The sequence below is a fragment of the Vicia villosa genome, unplaced genomic scaffold, assembly GCF_029867415.1.
Source record: "Vicia villosa cultivar HV-30 ecotype Madison, WI unplaced genomic scaffold, Vvil1.0 ctg.001413F_1_1, whole genome shotgun sequence".
Classification (NCBI taxonomy): domain Eukaryota; kingdom Viridiplantae; phylum Streptophyta; class Magnoliopsida; order Fabales; family Fabaceae; genus Vicia; species Vicia villosa.
In genome coordinates this window covers 274,166-293,958 of record NW_026705608.1, presented here as the reverse complement: position 1 = coordinate 293,958, position 19,793 = coordinate 274,166, and the positions used below count along the sequence as shown (strand labels likewise).

At 36.5% G+C, this 19,793-nt stretch overlaps 2 protein-coding genes across 2 annotated transcripts; one reads left to right on the top strand and one right to left on the bottom strand.

Moving 5' to 3' along the window:
- The first annotated feature begins 2,939 nt into the window (after positions 1 to 2,939).
- Positions 2,940 to 11,268, top strand: LOC131635029 (uncharacterized). The gene is made up of 11 exons (XM_058905632.1): positions 2,940 to 3,271; positions 3,936 to 3,995; positions 4,116 to 4,207; positions 5,032 to 5,856; positions 5,985 to 6,084; positions 6,170 to 6,319; positions 6,402 to 7,178; positions 7,792 to 10,188; positions 10,277 to 10,349; positions 10,441 to 10,589; positions 10,675 to 11,268. Exons 1-11 carry the CDS (start codon positions 3,190 to 3,192, stop codon positions 11,004 to 11,006), a joined length of 5,037 nt encoding a protein of 1,678 aa, XP_058761615.1. The 5' UTR covers positions 2,940 to 3,189; the 3' UTR covers positions 11,007 to 11,268.
- A 4,576-nt stretch (positions 11,269 to 15,844) lies between these two features.
- Positions 15,845 to 19,135, bottom strand: LOC131635033 (pentatricopeptide repeat-containing protein At5g14080-like). Its single transcript, XM_058905635.1, has 4 exons — positions 17,320 to 19,135; positions 16,962 to 17,207; positions 16,752 to 16,861; positions 15,845 to 16,663 (listed from the first exon to the last, which is right to left on the bottom strand). Exons 1-3 carry the CDS (start codon positions 18,995 to 18,997, stop codon positions 16,857 to 16,859), a joined length of 1,929 nt encoding a protein of 642 aa, XP_058761618.1. The 5' UTR covers positions 18,998 to 19,135; the 3' UTR covers positions 15,845 to 16,663; positions 16,752 to 16,856.
- Between the last annotated feature and the right edge of the window lie 658 nt (positions 19,136 to 19,793).

The following is a 19,793-nucleotide window of genomic DNA, read 5'->3' as shown; positions in this document are numbered from 1 at the left end:
CTATCTCAAGAACATTCGTATGAAAGTCATGAATACTTTCATCATCTTTCATCCTTAGATTATCAAATTGAGTGGTTAGCAGCTGAAGTCTTGACATCTTCACTTTGGATGTGCCTTCATGAGCAGTTTTGTGAATTTCCCATGCATCCTTGGCTACTTCACACGTGTTCACCAACCTAAAGATGTTCTTGTCAATTGCATTAAAGATGACATTCAGGGCTTTAGAATTGCCAAGAACAACTTCATCCTCTTCTTTGTGTCAGTATTCCTCATGCTTTAGCATTGTCGTGGGTTGTTTGTCTGCTCCTATAACAACAGGATACTTCCATCCTTTCGAGCCTGCCTTCTAAGCCTGATTGTCTGTGGATTTCAGGAAAGCCAACACACGAGGTTTCTAGTAGTCATAATTGCTTCCATCCAGAACAGGTGGTCTGTTCAAAAATCCTCCTTCCTTGTCCATCGTACCAGAAAGTAACCTCCCTAGATCTCACCCAGATGCAGAGCAGGATGCCTGCTTCGATACCAATTGAAATTCTGGTATCAGATATGTGATGTCGAATAAGATATCACGACACAATATCTGTTGATAACGATTATGGAACAAGATGGCAGAAGTAATGAAAATAGTGCAGAAAGATAAATAACACATGAAATTGTTAACCTAGTTCAGAACAACCTTCCTACTCTAGGGGCTACCAAGCCAGGGATGAAATCAATATCCGATAGTATCAATTCGAAGCTAAACTTCCCCGTTTACAACTTCTCACTTAAACACTAACCTTCCTATGGCTTATACCTAAGACTCACCTAGGTATGTGGCCCTCCTCAAATTCCTTCATTCACAACACCCTATGACAAAACAACACAAACAGTAAATTGTAGAAGACACTCTTCCAGACACACAATTCTCAATGCTTAAAAGCTTATGAGAACGACACTACTCTCCTTACTTAACAACTTCAGAGATCACACAACATTCAACACCTACGGGTTTGTGAATGCATACATATGGAACTTACAGCAAATAAGGATTCCTATAACCCTAAAAACACAAATATCAGTTCCACCTAAAACTAGGTTACAACCCTTCTATTTATAAGTTTAATATCGACTGGACTGGATTTCAAAATGCAACAAAGAGGTTGCCAAAAATCTGCTATTTGTTCTCCAAGAAAATAGGTCTTCAATCCAAACTTTCCCATATTGTCTCCAATTGTATAGTTTTTTAATGATTTATGTTACTAAATTTTTTAAGAGAATATAAGTAAAACAATTTTGTTTTTCTTTAAAAATTATGACTTTTTTTCAAAAATAGTAAAAAAAATTGGTAAAACATTTTTGTTATTCTTATTTACATTTTTATTATATGTTGAAAATAAAACTGTGCATACCACTTCTGTACTTGTGCGAATGCACGAATATTCAGACCAAAATTCGTGTGAACATACAGATTCAATATTTTATGTACATTTAAAAAAACTAAAAGTAAATATATTTCAAATCATATATGAATCCAAACACGGCAAAAATGAATTCTTTTTTTTTATTATTTATGTTACTAATATTTTTATTTTATTCATTTTTTAATTTAAGATACAATATTTTGTGAGATAATATATAAAAATTGAAATATATATTATTGATGCAAACTAATTTTTGTAAAACACGGGAAATATGAATTATTTTTTTTTAAAATTATTTATGTTATTAATATTTTTATTTTAATTATTTTTTAATTTAAAATACAAAATATGAGATAATATATAAAAAAATTGAAATATATATTATTGATGTAAACTAAAATTTGGTAAAACAATTTTGTTTTATTTCAAAAATATGTCATTATTTTAAAAATAATAAACTATTTTGATAGAACAATTTAGTTTTTCTTATTTATATTTTTATATTTTAAAAACAATACCTGCATACCACGCACGGGTAACACCAGTACCGTATAAATGAACGGATAACCATACCAAAATCTGTGCAGACATATAAGCAAAATTAATAATATATTCATTAGTAATGTTAAAATAATATATTATAATTTTGAAGAGAGTGTTCATTGTGTATGAAAAATCGAAATTAAATTGAAGTTTAAACCAAAGTATGGTATTTGAGTCATACAATTTTTTTAACCTAGACAAAAATTGAATCAAACTCATAAAATTTGGTGCTAATTGGTTCGAACATCAAATTTTTAAAAATTGTCTACCTGAATCGCTCATACTTAATTAGTATAATATATATATATATATATATATATATATATATAGGGTATATCATATGAGAATGCCATATTTATATGAGAATGTGAGAATGAATCTGAACCATTGGATTTTAAAATAAATGGTGGAGATTATGGGTGAATCTTTTTTTCTCTCTCCTACGTCATTTATTTCAAAATGTAGGAGAGAGAAAAAAAAGATTCACACATAATATCCACCATTTATTTTAAAATCCAATGGTTCAGATTCATTCTCGCATTCTCATATAAATATGTCATTCTCATATGATATGCCCTATATATATATATATATATATATATATATATATATATATATATATATATATATATATATATATATATATATATATATATATATATATATATATATATATATTCATGAAAATTAGTATCAAATATTCAACTTCAATAAATAAAATAAAACCTAAATCAATCTTGATTATCAATTTAGTTTGATTTGGGCTTTATTCTAAAAATGTGCAAATTCAATTCAAATTAATTCTTATATTTTTATCGATTTAGATATCAGATTCTTTCAAAACCAAATAAATCGGCCCAAGGAACAGTACTAATTTGTTTAGAACATCAATACCAAAAATTTTAATCTATACATGTGTATGATTAATTTTTATAATTTTTTCATAAAAATAAAATAAAAAAACCACAATATATCAGTCTCTCGTGTTTGATCCTGATGTTTACACACACACCCTGAGAGCCCCCAAACCCTCACCTTATTCTCGCTCCTTCTCTCTCTTCTTCTGAGTCTCCTCTTCTTCTATCTATCTTATACCCTGCAATTCGCAAACCCTACCCTCTCTCTCTCTCTCTGAATCTTCAATCGCACTTTCACCTTCGCATTCGCATTCCTCAATCGAATCCCTTCCCTTTCCTTCCCTTTCCCGATCTATTCGTTCCCAATTCCACCAATCTCGAACTCCATGGCGATGAGCGACGGCAAGATGAATCTCCCCGACGATCTCTTCTCCTCCAAACTCTCCGATTCGCACTCCTCTCTCAAAGGTGAATTGATTTGATTTGATTCGATTCGATTTGATTCATCTTTTCATGTTTTTCGAATTCAATTATTTTTAGGGCTTTTTATTTGTTCGTGTCTAATTCGTTTTTCCTTTTCGCAATTGTTAGTTGCTTTATCTGTATGGATCCGTTATGAATCTCAATCTCTGATTCGTTCGGTGTGTGTTAATTGAATGCTTGTTCATGTTTTGGTTTTGTGTTTGCGTAAATTTTTTTCTTCTCATCTTTTAGGTTGACTTTTAGTTTAGATTCACCGTTGAGATCTATGTTTGTTTAGTTCTCTTTTTTTGTTTTGTTTATTCAAATGCTTTAGTGAGTGTGATTTGTGAACTCGTGTGGTTCTCTTTTTCCTTTTGTGTTACTATTTGTTTGATATGAATGAGTGAAGTTCAGTATGCTGTTCTTGTTAATCTGAATCTGGATATGTTTTTTAATTTTCCTTTTGAATGTTAGTTTGTTTTTTTATACAATTTGATTTGACGATGTGTGTTTTTAATTGGTGGTGAGAAGAATCAAAATTGCTACTGTTACTTTTTTATTTTTCTCAAGAGAAAGACCTAATTAATTAGGTTATAATGTGTTTGAAATTTTTTATTGAATGGTAATTTGAATTGTATAACAGCTAATGTTTGCTTTTTGGTTGTTCTAGATGAAGCTTCCGGAGGAAATGGGGAGAAAGGGATTGCAGCACTACTTGATGATTCAAAAGGTATCTTGTGTATGTGTGTACAAATGAAGATGAAACTGAGATTTAGTTTTTTTTTTTTTTTTTTCATTTTTTTTGGATATATTGTGACGGTTAGTTGATGAAAGCTGGTTTTATTTTCAGATCAAGTATCATCTGACAGCAGCATACCCTTATCTCCACAGTGGCTTTATTCCAAACCAGTTGATGCAAAGCAAACTGCTAACCCAGTGGGGGTAATTTTTGCCTTCTTTTTATACTTGTCGCGTTATAAGTGTTTTTGTTTACTTATCAATAAATCAATTAATATGATGGTTTGGGCTCTTTTTTGCTATTGTTTATCATTCTGGAAACTAGAGTTTAACATGGCATTGATGACATTCCTGTACTCATAAGCTTATTGAGTCATGAGTGTGTTGGATTTTCCAATAAGGCTTTTGTCTTTTAAGAAGCAAGTTGAGAGAAACTCTTAGGGTCACATAACCTTTGAGTTTTGTTTGCAGTTTAAGACTTGATGCTATTGTTATACATCATAGCAGTCACGATTTGTCGTATGTTATTCTATCTGAGTCACAGCTGATTCCTTTGATTTTGAAGATTCTGCCAAAATTATGAATGTCTTTCTTGATACAGTTGCTTTTGATAATTATGGGATTGTTAAGATTATGGTCCTTCTAACTAGTTCCTTCAGGGAATTAGGTTAAGCAATAAAAAAGTATTTTATTGACATGTACGATAATCAATACATTAGTAATACTAAGTACATCGGTGCCTCTAAGGGCATTGGGCAGAATTTTCCCAAAACTATTAATGATGATCTAGGTGTTCAATTAGCATAATAAAAATACCGTGAAAGATTGAAAATTTTATAATGCAAAAAATTGTAAAAAAGATTAGTCAGGTTCCTTCTAAAAATTGGTTATGCACATGTTCTTGTTTTGATGTCTGAATGAATTGTTCTTATGTTTTCTAATGTAATGCTGGTTAGTTTTATCTCTTTGATTTTTGTGTGATAATGGGAAAGTGATAGCATATCAATATATTTTGCTCTATGCCTCAGGCAAATTCCAATGATCCTGTACTGAAGGATAATTGGCGTCTGGAAGGGTCCCTGGACAAGAAAGATTGGAGAAAGACTGCTCCCGATGTTGACATCAGTCGCCGGTGGCGTGAAGAGGAGAGAGAAACAAGTTTGCTTGGCAGAAGGGATCGTAGAAAAGAAGATCGTCGGTTGGAGAACACCTCAACCTCTGATAATAGAGCCTTGCCTGCTGATCGCTGGAGTGATAACCGGGGTTCTGGCCATGACTCTCGAAGAGAGAATAAGTGGTCATCAAGATGGGGTCCTGAAGAAAAAGAGAAGGACTCTAGAAGTGAGAAAAGGAATGATGTGGAGAAGGAAGATGGCCATGCAGAAAAACAATCTACCGTTGCTAGCAACCGCGCCGTTTCTGACCGGGACACTGATTCCCGTGATAAATGGAGGCCACGACATCGCCTGGAATCTCAAGCAGCTGGTGTGGCCACATACCGTGCTGCACCTGGATTTGGGCTGGAGAAAGGACGCACAGAGGGACCCAATGTGCGATTTTCACCTGGAAGAGGTAGGGCAAATTTCAATGGAAACTTACAAATTGGAAGGCCTCCCATAGGCTCTAGTGTTGGATCTGTACTCATGGATAAGAATAAAACTATACCGGGGAAGTCTAGCCTTGGTGCTGATTCATATTGCTACCCAAGGGGTAAGCTTCTTGATATATATCGTAAGCAAAAGGTCGATCCAACTTTCGAGAACGTGCCTTCTGAGGTTGATCTCACTTCACCAGCAACTCAAATTGATCCTGTAGCGCCATTAGCATTTGTTGCTCCTGCAGATGAGGAGGAGGTATGTAGAATGTATAAGATGAGGAAACAATTTTATTATGCCTTAATGATGCGATGTTTTGTTTTTTGTGTTCTTGAATGGCCACTTGCTCTTTAGCATTATTATTTAGTTTTGCGTCTTTCTTTCAGGCTGTCCTTAGAGATATATGGAAGGGAAAAGTTACCAGCAGTGAAGTTTCAGACTACTCCTTTAGAGGAAAGGATGGAGGGTCAATTGATGATATTTCTGGTGATAAATCTTGCATGTATTTTTGTAGTTCCTGTGAAATAATCTATCTTTCTCTCTCTGATCGGTCTCCCTTGGCTTATTCCAGGTTCTGGTGTTGCTTTAACTGAAGGAAAACAACCTTCAATCGGCAGCGGTGGAATGGTTATATCGGGAAATGAAATCTTAAACGAGTCTGATAAATTTTTTATTGGATCAGCATCAACTACTGGAGGTTCGTTGACAAATGAGGCTGAGGGTGAGAATACTATTTTTCTTTATTTAGGTTGCTCTTATCAATAAAAAAATAATTTTCGATACTTATAATGGTTCATTTTCAGAGGTTGCAAGTTTTCAAGAAGGCAAGCAGAAACATGGGCCAATTATTGGTATGCATTGGAAAGATGATAGCTTCGATAGCAGCATTAGGGAGGGAATCATTCACAGGAAAAAGGTTGTCGAATCTGAAGCTTTTGGTTACCACCAGGGACAACTTTCTGCTTTTGAGGAACATGCAAATCAGGATGGGATTAAGTCAATGGCTTCAGATATAAATACAAGCCATCCTGATGATTCTCGTTCCCGCTTTGATTATTCATCTCTTCGACAAAGTCCAAACATTAATCCGCATGACTTGAAAATGAATGAAAAAATGTATCCATCTGAAAGTGTCACTGCTCCTGAGGAGTTGAGTTTGTGCTATTTGGATCCTCAAGGATTGATTCAAGGACCCTTTCTTGGGATTGACATCATTTTGTGGTTTGAACAAGGGTTTTTTGGGATTGATTTGCCTGTTCGCTTGTCGGACGCCCCGGAATCATCTCCATTTCAAGAACTTGGTGACATCATGCCTCACCTGAGAGCCAACACAGGGTTAGGTTCTGACAGTAACATGGTTATTCAGTCAGAACCATCTGATGCCGTTGGAAGGAACCTGAAAGTTGATGTAAATACATTTGACTATAATGGGTCTTTTGATGACGATCAGCCGTGGTCTTCATCCCGACCTGATTCTACATCCAGTGTTGGTATTCCGATCCAATTACCTAATCAAAGTTATCGCCCTGAAATCAATTTCTCTGATGAGCAGTGCTTCGATAATGTTGCACAAGATGAGGGTAAGTTATTGTTTTCTCATTTTATTATTTATCTACTTTTATTTTGCTTATTGATAGTACAATTCATGCTGTTTGTATCTCGGTTCAAAATGAAATCAAACACACCAAACAGTTTATGTATTCTTCTGGCTTACACTCAGTGCTTTGCGCTGGCCCTTCTCCTATTCTTCTATATTTTTTGGGCCCCCAATTCTTGTTCAAAGACACTTCTCTCTCGCTCTCTCCTTAGAACCCACTTGCTCTCTTTTTTAACTTGCTGCTCTATTGTGTGACTGCTGCTTTCCCTTTAATTTATGATGACTTGAATCTTGAAGTACTTTAAGGTTCATTTATGATGTCAGTTTATTTTTTCTTGCTTATGCCATCTGTTTATTATGTAAAAAGTCCTATTATATATATAATTTTATTTTATTATGTTTTATATGGCTAATAAGATTCAATTTTTGACACAGTGAATGTCTTCCTTATCACTACTATTCTAATCACAATTTGATTACCTTAATTTGTATGTCTTTATTTATTTGTGTTGGTAAATGCATTTGACTATAATATGTCTTAATTTGATTACCTTAATTTGAATGTCTTCCTTATCACTCTGTTTATATATTTGTAGGTATCTCATTATCAAAATTGGCTGGGAGCAACAATGACAACCCTTTGATGAGGCCTGGGGATGCCAATGCCTCATATTCCCATCATACTGGAAAACCTTCAAATGAAGTTACTGGGAATGATGCTCTTAACAGTGAGGCTGATAAGTTGCATCCCTTTGGCTTACTAATGTCTGAACTCAGAGATGGCTCTCATTTAAGGCGTGCACAATCATCTAATAGCTCTCTGAGATTGGGTGACCAGGGCCATTTTACTGATCCATTAAATGATAGAGATGCTCATTTTACTGATCAGAGTTCTATGGGTGGTGTGGTAAATCCGTCTTTCAGGGATACATGGACCGATGAATTTGGGATAAATAGGCATTATAATTCTAATCAGCGTGTAGGTTCACTAGAAGATCAGTTCTTGTCTCGAATGGGACAAAACTTTAATAATTTTGATGTGGCAGACCATCTAATGTTGCAGAAGCTGCAGAAGGAACGACTTCAGCAGCAGCAGCAGGCTGAACGACTTCAGCAGCAGCAGCAGGCTGAACGACTTCATCAGCAGCAGCAGGCTGAACGACTTCATCAGCAGCTGCAGGCTGAGCGGCTTCATCAACAGCAGCAGGCTGAGCGGCTTCATCAGCAGCAGGCGGAACAATTTCAGCAGCAGCAAGCGGAACGGCTTCAGCAGCAGACTAATATACCTAATCATTTCCCCTCACACCTTAATGGGTCAGATTTAGATAGATTTCCTGGTTTCTCTCCATCTCAAAGTAATAACTCTGGTATCCAGCAAATGATGCAGAATCCTGGGTCAGATTTGGAACGTCTTTTCGAACTGCAGGCTCAACAACGCCAGCTTGAGCTTCAACAACAGCAAGATATTCACCATCAACAACTACTTCACCAACAATTGAAACTACAGCCTCAACAACAGTCTCAAGCTCAGTTAATGCATCAAGATATTCTTGAACAGTTAATGCATCACCAAATACCTGATCCGAATTTTGGACAGTCAAAACATGATCCTTCTAGAGATAACTTGTTAGATCAGGTACAATTGAGGAGATATCTGTATGACTTGCAGCAGAATTCACATTCTTCAGGGCACCTTGATCCATCGACAGAGCAGTTTATCCAAGCAAATATGGCCCTTAATGCCGCGCAAGGAAGGCAGGCTGATTTGTCAGAGCTCTTGTTGCAAGCAAGGCATGGAAATATATTGCCATCAGATCATGTTCGTTTTCAGCAAGAGCAGGCGCAAGCTCAGCAGTTATCTATGGCTCTTAGACAGCAGTTAGGGCTTGATGGAGAAAGACATTTTGGTAGGTCGTGGCCACTTAATGAGACTGGACAGTTAGTTAGAAATCCATCAAACCACCAACTGGGTCATTCAGCTGGATTTAATGTCTCCGAAATCCACAAACAACAACAGAGGCTTGTGGCACAAGATGAGCAATTAAATTTTCTGGGAAGGAATCATCTTGAGCAGAACCAAAGAGGGTTCCATGATCCTAGTTCTATGATGTTCGAGAGGTCTTCACCTGTTTCTGTGCAAGGAAGAGAATTACTTGAACGCCGTCGATACATGCACCCAACTGATCAACTGGGTTCTTTGTCTTCTCACCACAACCTACAATCATCTGATGATCTTTTTGGCCATCATTCCCTCTCAGGGAACAACGGCCATGTGGATAATAACTGGATTGATCCACGGTTGCATCTTCAACAACTTGAATCTATGAGGCAGAGAAGAGAGTTAGGAGAGAGCATTACATCAGCAGATCTGAGCATATCTGCATCTGCTGGAGGTCATGAAGAGAGTTCAGGACGAGGTTTTGTGGACCTTCTTCATCAAAAACTGGGTCTTCAATCTGCACAATCATCAACTGTTGATAAGTGGCATCCCCTTTCGTCAAGAAGTCACGATAAATCTTGGCATGTTCCTGAGGCTAACACATCAAGTCATCCTTTTGAGCTTCCTCTGGATCAGCAATCCCATCTGAATGATCCCTTTCTAGAAAGGACTCAAAGTGGGAATTCCAGTGGGCTAATGCATGATAATTTAACTAACATACATATAAATGATCATTTCAACAATCTAGGGAATGCTGAAAGAGTGCCTCTCCGGTCCAGATCTGGTTCATTACTTGAAGAGCAATCACTGTTATCTACGAATAAGGATACTTTGCCTCCCAATTACAGAATTCCTTTTCAGATTGGTAAGTCATCTCTGGAAAAAGACTTGCATGAATTGGATACAAATAAGGGACACAGGCATGAATTTTTGGGCACAATGGGCAAGTTTGTTCCTGGGATGTCAGACTTGTCAGAACAAGTGGAAAGCGCCATGCCTTCAATGGAAATGCCTGCTATTGCTCACAGTAGACATAGCTCACTAAGCAGTGCAGGTAATATAATCCATATAACGGCTATCCTTAATTACTTTGTGCTTCTATATAATGGTAGAATATGATTATAATGAATGAGATTATGTAGGTGGCGATGGTGTTTCTTTTGGTCGTGAGATGGGTTTGAATAGTTCACGTGGAGATGAGGTTTCTAGTGATAGGTAACATTATTTTTGGCACACCCTTTTCAACTAAAAATTGTTATCTTTTATACACTTACCCTTGACATTTGATTGTGTCTTTTATTGACAGGATTCCTCCTTCAACAAAAGGGTTTGATCATGCTTTCAATAAACGGCCTCATGTATCTCGGGTTTTGTCCTCCCCGGACGTGCAGTCAGACCAACCATCTGCAACCCATGTCAATCAGAGTCAGTTATTAAACCTTACATCCAGTGAAGGTATGTGCTTTTTTAATTACGTGCTTTACCCTTTGTTAACATCTTAATGGTTGGTTAATTATAAGATTGATTGATGTGATGCTAGGGAGGAGAGAGCCGTCTGGAAATTTGTCAACTACCAGCATGACCGATGCTCAATCTGCAGGGAAGAAAGAGGCTCGGTTTAGATCTTCATCCTTCAGTGAAGGTGCTATGTCAGAGGCATCATTCATAGATATGCTTAAAAAGCCTGTTCTTCCTGAGGCAGATGTGCATCCAACCGGTGGAGCTGGGGCAGAGTCGGTTGATGGTGGCCAAGCAGGGCGAGGTGGTAAAAAGAAGGGAAAGAAAGGGAAACAGATAGATCCTTCTCTTCTTGGTTTCAAGGTCTCCAGTAACCGGATCATGATGGGTGAGATTCAACGCCCTGAAGATTAATTTTTGATGCTTGTAGATTGGCTGTAAAATTTTTCCATTCTTATTTTTCATATTTTTTGGGGTATGGGGGTAACTAGTGTATAGTCCACTAGGGCATAGCCAAAGTATTCCAATACAGCAGTTTTATACAATAGGTGTAGTATGTTTAGCCCTTTTGGTGTTTGACTAGTGTGTACAGTCACTGATGAGTGTTTGTATATACGGCGAAGCTAAGCTTTTTAATGATTTTTTATTGGTTAAAAAGGATGTGAAGAGATTTAAATTGTCATTGTCTTTATAATTGCTGTTGATTGGTTAGCCTCGGAAAAAGTTGTCTTGCTCGATAAAAATGTGATTAAGGGTGGCAATGGTGGTCATGCTTTCAAATCCTTTTGGAACTTGGAAATTGATTGACTTCTCTTCTCTCTTGCTGACATTCGGGGTCAAATTTATGATTATCCAACGTAGTTGTAATCATCTACAGAACCGGAAAATGAATGACTATATATTGGAATTAATGTTGGTAGACGACATTAACTTATTTAATGTTTTTTTAATCAATTAATTTATAAGAGATGGTATATTCTTTTATTCACGCCATTTGTTTGATTATTATTTGTTTATTGATGTGTTGAATTTTATTCTAGTGTTAAATTTCATCCTCAGTTCTTTTGGGTCTGTCTCTAGCCAAGAGTGTTACTATAATATGCATCATCATTCCGTCCCACAATGGGTGAATGAGTGATTCAGTAACCATTTTGGGTTAGGAAGTATAATGAGTGAACGAGTGATTCAGTAACCATTTTCCATATTTATTCCAAATGGGTTAGGAAGTATATTATACGTGGAACATAAATGAGAAATAAAAGAATTAAGTAAAAGAAAATGAAAGCGGGACTAATAATTATTTTATAGTGAACCTAAAAAGAATTACTTATTAGATTATTAGATTACAGACTTAGAAGTTACTTAACTTATTTATTTGGACTGTAATTAATGTATGATATTTAGTTTGGTGCAATATAAATATGATACAGCCTGTACCTTAAAAATGCAGAACTATTCAAGATGAGCAGGCTAAAAATGTATTGCACGTTAAAGTAGATTAAATTAATTTAGATTATTAACAGAGGGTGCTTTCCTGAATCCTGATTGAAAACTAGCAGAGTGCTTAGAGATGGATGTTCTTCTCTTCATGTTGTGTATTCCTGCAAGTGCTTAGAATGGGTGAGTAGTATGAATTGTCGGTTGTAGTAAGTTTCCCTTCTCTTTTGTGTTCAGGTCTGTTTGTTTCCCAAAAGGTTTTAGGTTTTAATAGGTTTTGTGTTCTCTAATGTGTGAGCTAAAGGTTTGATCTGGTTTGTATCTTCTAGTTTTCTTCTGTTATGGGGGTAGAGAAAAGTGTCAGTCTAGTATCAAGGATACTTAAAGACAACATTAGGGAGGGAAAACTTGATGTTGAAGTAACAAACTTTGTTTAGATTTGGAAGGTGCCAAGGAAACAAAGAAGTACACAGTGGAGTTTCGACAAGTGGAGATGAATATGAAAGTTAAGGAAATCCTTTAAGAAATAAAGATGAGGTAACTTAATCTTAAAATATTTGAAACGTTTTGACAAGTGACCTTAAAAGTTGTTGTAACTTTATCTATAAAGTTATAGCAAAGATCACGGTCAAAGGGCTCAAAGACAATATGGATAGAATCATCACACACCTAACCAAAGTGCTTTTATGAGAGGAAGACTCATCTAGGATAATCTCATTGTAGCCCATGAAGTCTTCCATAATATCAAGAAAAGAAATATTATTGGGTTAGATAGCGTGGGTGTTAAATTGGATATGAGCAAAGAGTTGAATTTTATGACCTTTGGGTTAAGCAGGTTATGAGTCTAGTCACTTCAGTTTCGTATAAATTCAATATCAATGGTCAACCTAGTCCCAAGCTTATGCCTTCGAGGGGTTTATAGCAGAGATCCCCTCTCACCATTTTTGTTCATTTTAGCTTTTGATTCCATAAAGGCATCAAATTAGCACAAGATACCCCTTCCGTTTCTCATATCATGTTTGCAGATAATGCTCTTTTGTTTGCTATGACTTCCACTGGGCAATTTTACCAGTTGAAAGTTCTTAGGGAGACAAAAACTTGGAAATAATTGAAAATACCAACGAACGTCCAATGCTCCAGAATCACATGCTCCAGAATCACAAGAGAGGTAAACACCACGTCTTCACTAAACACCTTAAGGCATTAATATATATATATATATATATATATATATATATATATATATATATATATATATATATAATTTAATCACTTACACTTAAATTCAACAATATCCCTCATCTTCATTTTTAGTCGATGTGTGATTCAGTCACTTCCCCTTGAATTCAATAATGTCTCTCACAAGTGTAAGTCACCCACATCACTAGTTTTGATCCATATTAGGATCCCACTTTTGCTCCTTCACCGAATTTAACCATGGTTCTAATACCACTTGTTGGAGAGACCGGAGGAGACGGGAGCACCAACGAGCGCTCAGTGTTCTAGGACCATAAGAGAGGGAGACGTCACATTTCCACCCAAAACCTTAAGAGAGGGAGACATCACATTTCCACCCAAAACCATAAGACATTATGTATTTCATGTATAAGTCCTATCTCTTATATATCCAACATATCTTTCATTTCTAATTTATTCCTAGTTGATGTGAAACTTAATCACTCACACTTGAATTCAATAACAATCATCCTCAGGAAGTAATATGCTGATTAGAGTCAAAGGGGGTTTAGTATTTGGCAAGTTTATCTCTAATAAGCTGAAGGAGGCATATTTCAACTATCTCTAGGATGAGAATTTGAAAATTGAAATGGACAATTTTTTTTCCCACTCTTATGGTGTGGATGACACCTTTGAAAATTCAAAATTTTCCTAAAATATTCAGAGATGCATTTCTGAGCGTACCATGAATAATTTTTGCCAAAATTTAGTTTGGAGATGCATCTTAGAATATTTCTGAGGTGAATTCGATGATACATCTTAAAAAACTTTCCTACATGTATTATGGGCAGAAACATTGTCTAACTTTGTATTTTTTTTTGAATATGAGGTTATTTTAATCCTGTTAGCACTGCCATAATCTATAATTTGATTTTAACATATAAAATAAATAAATTAATGCATTAATTAAAAAAACTCAAAATATTACAAACATAGTTCTCAAAGTATGGAAAATACTAGTAAAACATCCGAAAATACAAAAAAATGAACAACCTACTATGTATGCCTAATACTAACCCCTGACTCCTCCTCTGTCATCGGTAACCCAAGGAATTCTATGCTTCAGTAAGAATGGAACATACTAAGGCAACCACATTAACTCCACCCCTCTCAAACAACTCAAACTTTATGCCTTCATATGTAATCCACATGATATTTTGAGAGATCGACAACACATCAACGACATGGTCATCCATAGCCTGCTAATTCTCCAAGATCTCTTCATGAACAAGCCTAGGTGGATGTCCAGGAGCGTCTGGTGTCATGACAAGGTGTGACATAAAATAGAACCAAGTCATGTGTTAGCTCCATAAGGTTTGAGGTTGGTTGACATTAATTTTGCTAAAACATGCCTCTGGTGAAGATGTCAGACAGAATGTAATAACATCCTAACTGATACAACATAATTGGACTTCGAGCAAAACTATTTTGGTACAACAGAATTTGTCATTCTTAGAATGACAGATGCTCTAACAGATGTCGTAACATCATAACCCAGAACACTAGTGCAAAGTTGTTTTAAATCTTGGTAGATTTAGTTGTATCCTGTGAGATTTATTCCACATATATCTCAGTAAATTTCGCAGGTCTAGATGATTTTATCTAGAACAAGGAAATCAAATCTCCTACGAAATTAATATTTATATATTGAAGATTGAAGATTTGTTGCAAGATTTATGGAAAGTTTATTACAAGATTGGTACAACTACAAGCGTGTGGATCAAGCATTTGTGGATAAAGATTTCGAAACCCAAAGGCTTTTGATGACTATATATAGACAACCATAGACCTAATATTTTGCATCTGTTTCTTTTATCTTTCTTAGTTTGTAAATTAGGATTTAAGACTTAAGGATTTTGAGAGTCTCTCGTGTAACTTGAGGTGTACGTCACCCTTGTATATTTTGATACTTGTGGTAGACATTGTTGTTCTCTCTCAAAAGCCTTTAGGTAATGAGTTGAGTGTTTGTTCTCACTCTTTAAGCTTTTAAGCATGAGAGTTGAGTTTTGTTATTGATCAAAGCTTTTAAGCAAGATCAAGTTCTGTTCTTAATCGAAGTTGTGAAGCAAGACTAAGTATATTTTACTAGAAGTGTAGTCTTCCCTTGTCACTAGTTTGTGACTTGATTTTTAAAGCGTGATCTTCAGTTATGTGAAAGGCCGTTGATACAATAACTGAAACTGAGACTGTTAGACATTGCTCCGGTGATTGGAAGTGAGATGGGATTTCTCATATTTAGGATGGTCTTAGGTAGAGGTAGCACATGATAATGATTAGGATGGAAATTTGTAAGCATGAGACTTGTTTAGGCTTTGAACTAATACTATAGTGGACTTCCTTCCTGGCTTGGTAGCCCCGAGAGTAGGTGACGTTGCACTGAACTGGGTTAACAATTATGTGTGTTATTTATGTTTCTTCATATTTATTTTATGCATAATCACACAGTTTCAAAAGTCTGTTCAGGATATCATAACAGATATCGGAATATCTGTCTTGACATTAGATCTGTTATTAAGATATCAGTATGAACATGCATTGTCTGTACCATAGAAATTTCAATTGATATTAGAGAAGGCGCCCTAGTCCTTGGGTGAGCTTCAAGGAGTATTTTTTTCTGGTACTACTGTTCTTTATGAAGACCGAAATGACAGAATTCTTGGGCAGCAGATCTTGAAGAATAATCAAGATAGGAGAATCTTGGTCCTGAAGAGATTGAAGGGAAGAATATGAGTTGGTTCTATGTAACCTGTTATCAATACCATGTTATAAGGGTAAAATGAGCATTTTCCATAGAAGAATGCAAGTATTCGTGAATAATGATGGGGATTAGTAATATCATCTATTTCAAGTTTAAAATGCCATAATTTTCAGTTGGCAAGGAAAGTGTGTTAATCATATAACACCAAATGAGATGTACTTAAAAAAAAAAAAAGTACTCCGACAACCATGTTATCATATATTTTTACTAAGATAATGGTAGGGAGATCAACTTTTTCTAAGTGCTTCATGCCAACACTCCAGTATAGCGTGTAGGTGAATTTGTCAGTTATTTCATCTACGAATGTTCTCTTTCATAGTTCCTGCCAACATACATAACCTTATGTAATCTTCAGTACCCATTAGAAACACCAACCAGTAAACTTGTTGTTTTTGATGTCTCTTGGAATGGATCCATCTAGGCACACCTACTGACCACTGGAATCATTTGTCACTCGAACTACAGTTTCATCCTTAGCATTATGTGTCCTTTGTCCACATCTCGCTCGCAGCCACCACATTAGGGTGAAGTTCAGTGAGAAATGCAGAGATTTTGAAAGTCTGTCTATGTAGTAAGTTCAATTATGATGTGCTCTTCTGTAGGTTCAACCTCAAGTCAGGATTGTTTTCATTTTTCAAGTCTGCAGAGTTCAAAAGAAAGAAAATCAGAAACTACAAGATTTTTCACAGTATCATTCAGAGATAGTAATAACACATATGATAACTTACCATCCATGAACCACACCCCATCAGAGGAGATGTAGGCCTTTATTACAAGGTTCATATGTGAAATAACTTAACAGTATCCAGGAGAATTCTCTGTCTGTAGCATTGTCAACCTGCAAAGATATTTCCACCGTTTATCAAAATTTTACACTCATGGTCAGAAATGGCATTATTGGCCGTTGTCCCAATGAATAAAATGAAATCATAACACACCTTGAATTCTTTGAAGAAACTGTAATATTGGCTCTGGGCATTTAGAAACAGAAAGGGAAGCTAAAAGTCCGGTACATATATCTTGTAGCATTGAAGGCGACTTGTCCTGAACCCACCTCAAATGCTCAATAGCAATTGGAATTTCTCTTGCATCTGCCAAACATTTCAACAAAACTACGTGGGATTCTGCGTGTCCTATATTATGACTGAGACTGCAAAGTAACTTGGAAGCAGCTGTTAGATGTCCTGCATAGAAAACATACATCATGACATGTTGTGCTGCTAAATCTCGCACCACGCTGACAAGTATTTGACAAAGTAAAAAACAACCTAACATATAATGCGGGAGTAATAATACCTTTCTTGCTGAGTGATAATATAAACGAGCTCAATATGTCTCTTGCAATGGTAATATCCTGTTTGACAGACTTGTTATAGAGCTCAAAAGCTTGTTCAAGTCTGTCTTCTTGGCAGAGCCCTTGTAAAAGAAAATTGTAACTCGCACTATCCGGTTCGACTCCCTTGTCCAGCATCCGGTTAAACAACATCTCAGCCTCGTCAATCTGCCCCTCTTCCGAAAACTTATGAATCAGAATATTATATGTTTTCAAGTTCCCACAACAACCACTCGCAAACATCTCATCCCAAAGCTTCCTAGCAGGGCGAAGCAAATCCTCCTTACAACACGCTTCCATCACATAATTGTAAGACGTTACATCAGGATTCAACCCTTTCTTTTTCATTTCCTGTAGAACAGCATATCCTTCTTTCACTCTCCTAGCTTCGCACAGCCACAACAACATCACATTGTAACCCTCCACATCCTTGAAATAATTCCGACAATCCAAAACACGAAACACCTCCAACAATTCATCCACCTTTCCCACCCTACACAAATTCCAACTCAATCTATTCAAACTCGTAACACTCAAAAACCTTTCCCTCTCAACAACATAATTAAAAAACACAATCGCCCCAATAGGATCAACATCCGACACAGATTCAATCAAAACATTAAAAACATCATCCTCAACAACAAAATTACCTCCAACAATAACCTCCCCAATCATCTTAGCTTCACGAATCCGCTTCTCCGAAACCAATTCAAATATAATCTCTTTATAATCACTACTTCTCGGAGCCACACCTAACTTCCTCTTCATCTTCAAAACCTTAATCTCATCAACCACATTCCCCATTTCCCTAAACCCCTTCGCCACAATCCAATAAGCCATAAAATCAGGCTTCCACCCTCTATTCCTCAATTCAGACAACATCACCATAGCTTCACTCACCTTCCCAGCAAAACACAAACCATTAACAATCATAACCGCCACAACAGACCCGTTAATCTCCGAACCACATTCTCCCACCTCATTCAACAAACCCAACACTTTCCTTAAATCACCCTCTTTACAAACCCACCAAACAAAAACCCCAAACCCTAATGTACTAAAAGAAACACCCTTTACAATCATTTCATCAAACACCTTATATGCATTATCATTATGGTTAGAACTAAGTGCAGCCAGAAGTGAGTTACAAGTGGGTGCACCAATTTCATTGATCAACGAAGCAACCTCATTGAAAATGGAGAGAGCTTGAAGTAAGTAATTACGTGAAATATGCATGGCTATAACCGAACGGTAAACGCAAGGGTGAATTGGGAAATGAAAAGACTGAGCTTTTTTGAGAAGTGAAAGAAGAGAGTGGTAATTAGACTGAGAGTGGTTTTGTGTGAGGGAGAGAGATTTGAGAATGGAGTGAAAGGTAGAAGAAGTATGAGTAAACCCTGGTTGTTGACAAGCCCAATGGAAAAAGCCCAAAGCGAGGGAATGGTGATGGAGGAGGAAAGGGTCGATGATGGAGGAAACAAGGGATGGGGTTAGATTTTGGTTGAGGTTGTTGTGAAGGGTTTGTTCGATTTGTGAGGTCCATGGGTGATGATGATGAGGTTTGCTTTTTGTGTGGTTCTTTGAGGCTGAGATTATTGTTCTGCTGATTCTCTGTGCTAGTTCTAGTGATGCGGGTTTCATGTTGAAGTTGTTTTGTTTTTCTGTTACGTGCTATGCATGTACTACTGTTACTGTACTTCGTTGTTCTATGTAAGTGTTTGAGGAGAAAAGGTGAAAATATCAAAATTTCACGACCTCTCCCATACTTCTCCAAATGCCTTACCACCACGACAAGATTATTGTTTTGTCAAAGAATCCATTTAAATGTATTAGATATATGGCCGGTGCGATGTAAGTAGGAATGACAAAAATATTCATGCTAGCAGATATTTGTGGATAAAATCCGTCATGGGTACGGGGCGGGTAGTTTAATAGATATTCACGGATAAAATAAATGGATATTTAAATATCCGTTTATTAATAAATATGGATATGGGTTTAAGGTTACCGTGCCTAGGGTTATATTTGGGAATGCGGATCCGAGATCCGGACCGGTGGAACTGGTCCAATGGACCGACCGAAACAGTGAATGGGATGGTAATGGATAAAAAAATTATCCGAATCTAGAATGAAGAATCGGACCAAATATCCAATGAGTAACCGAAAATAAAAATATAAATAGCCTTGTCATTTCATTTCCTCACTTTTTCCCACTCCCCCTCTCTCATTCACTCTCAGACTCCTTCGGTCCTCCCTCTCTCACTCACGTCTCTCTTCCTCTCCTCCCATGTCTCTACCTCAGCCACCTCCGACGGCCTCCTCTTCCCCTCCTTGTCTCCGATGATAACTCCTCACACACTAGTTATTGTTTTTACTTCTTCTTGAATCGTGATTTCGTGTATCTGTTTCAAAGAGATTTCTTGGAGTATCTTCTTCG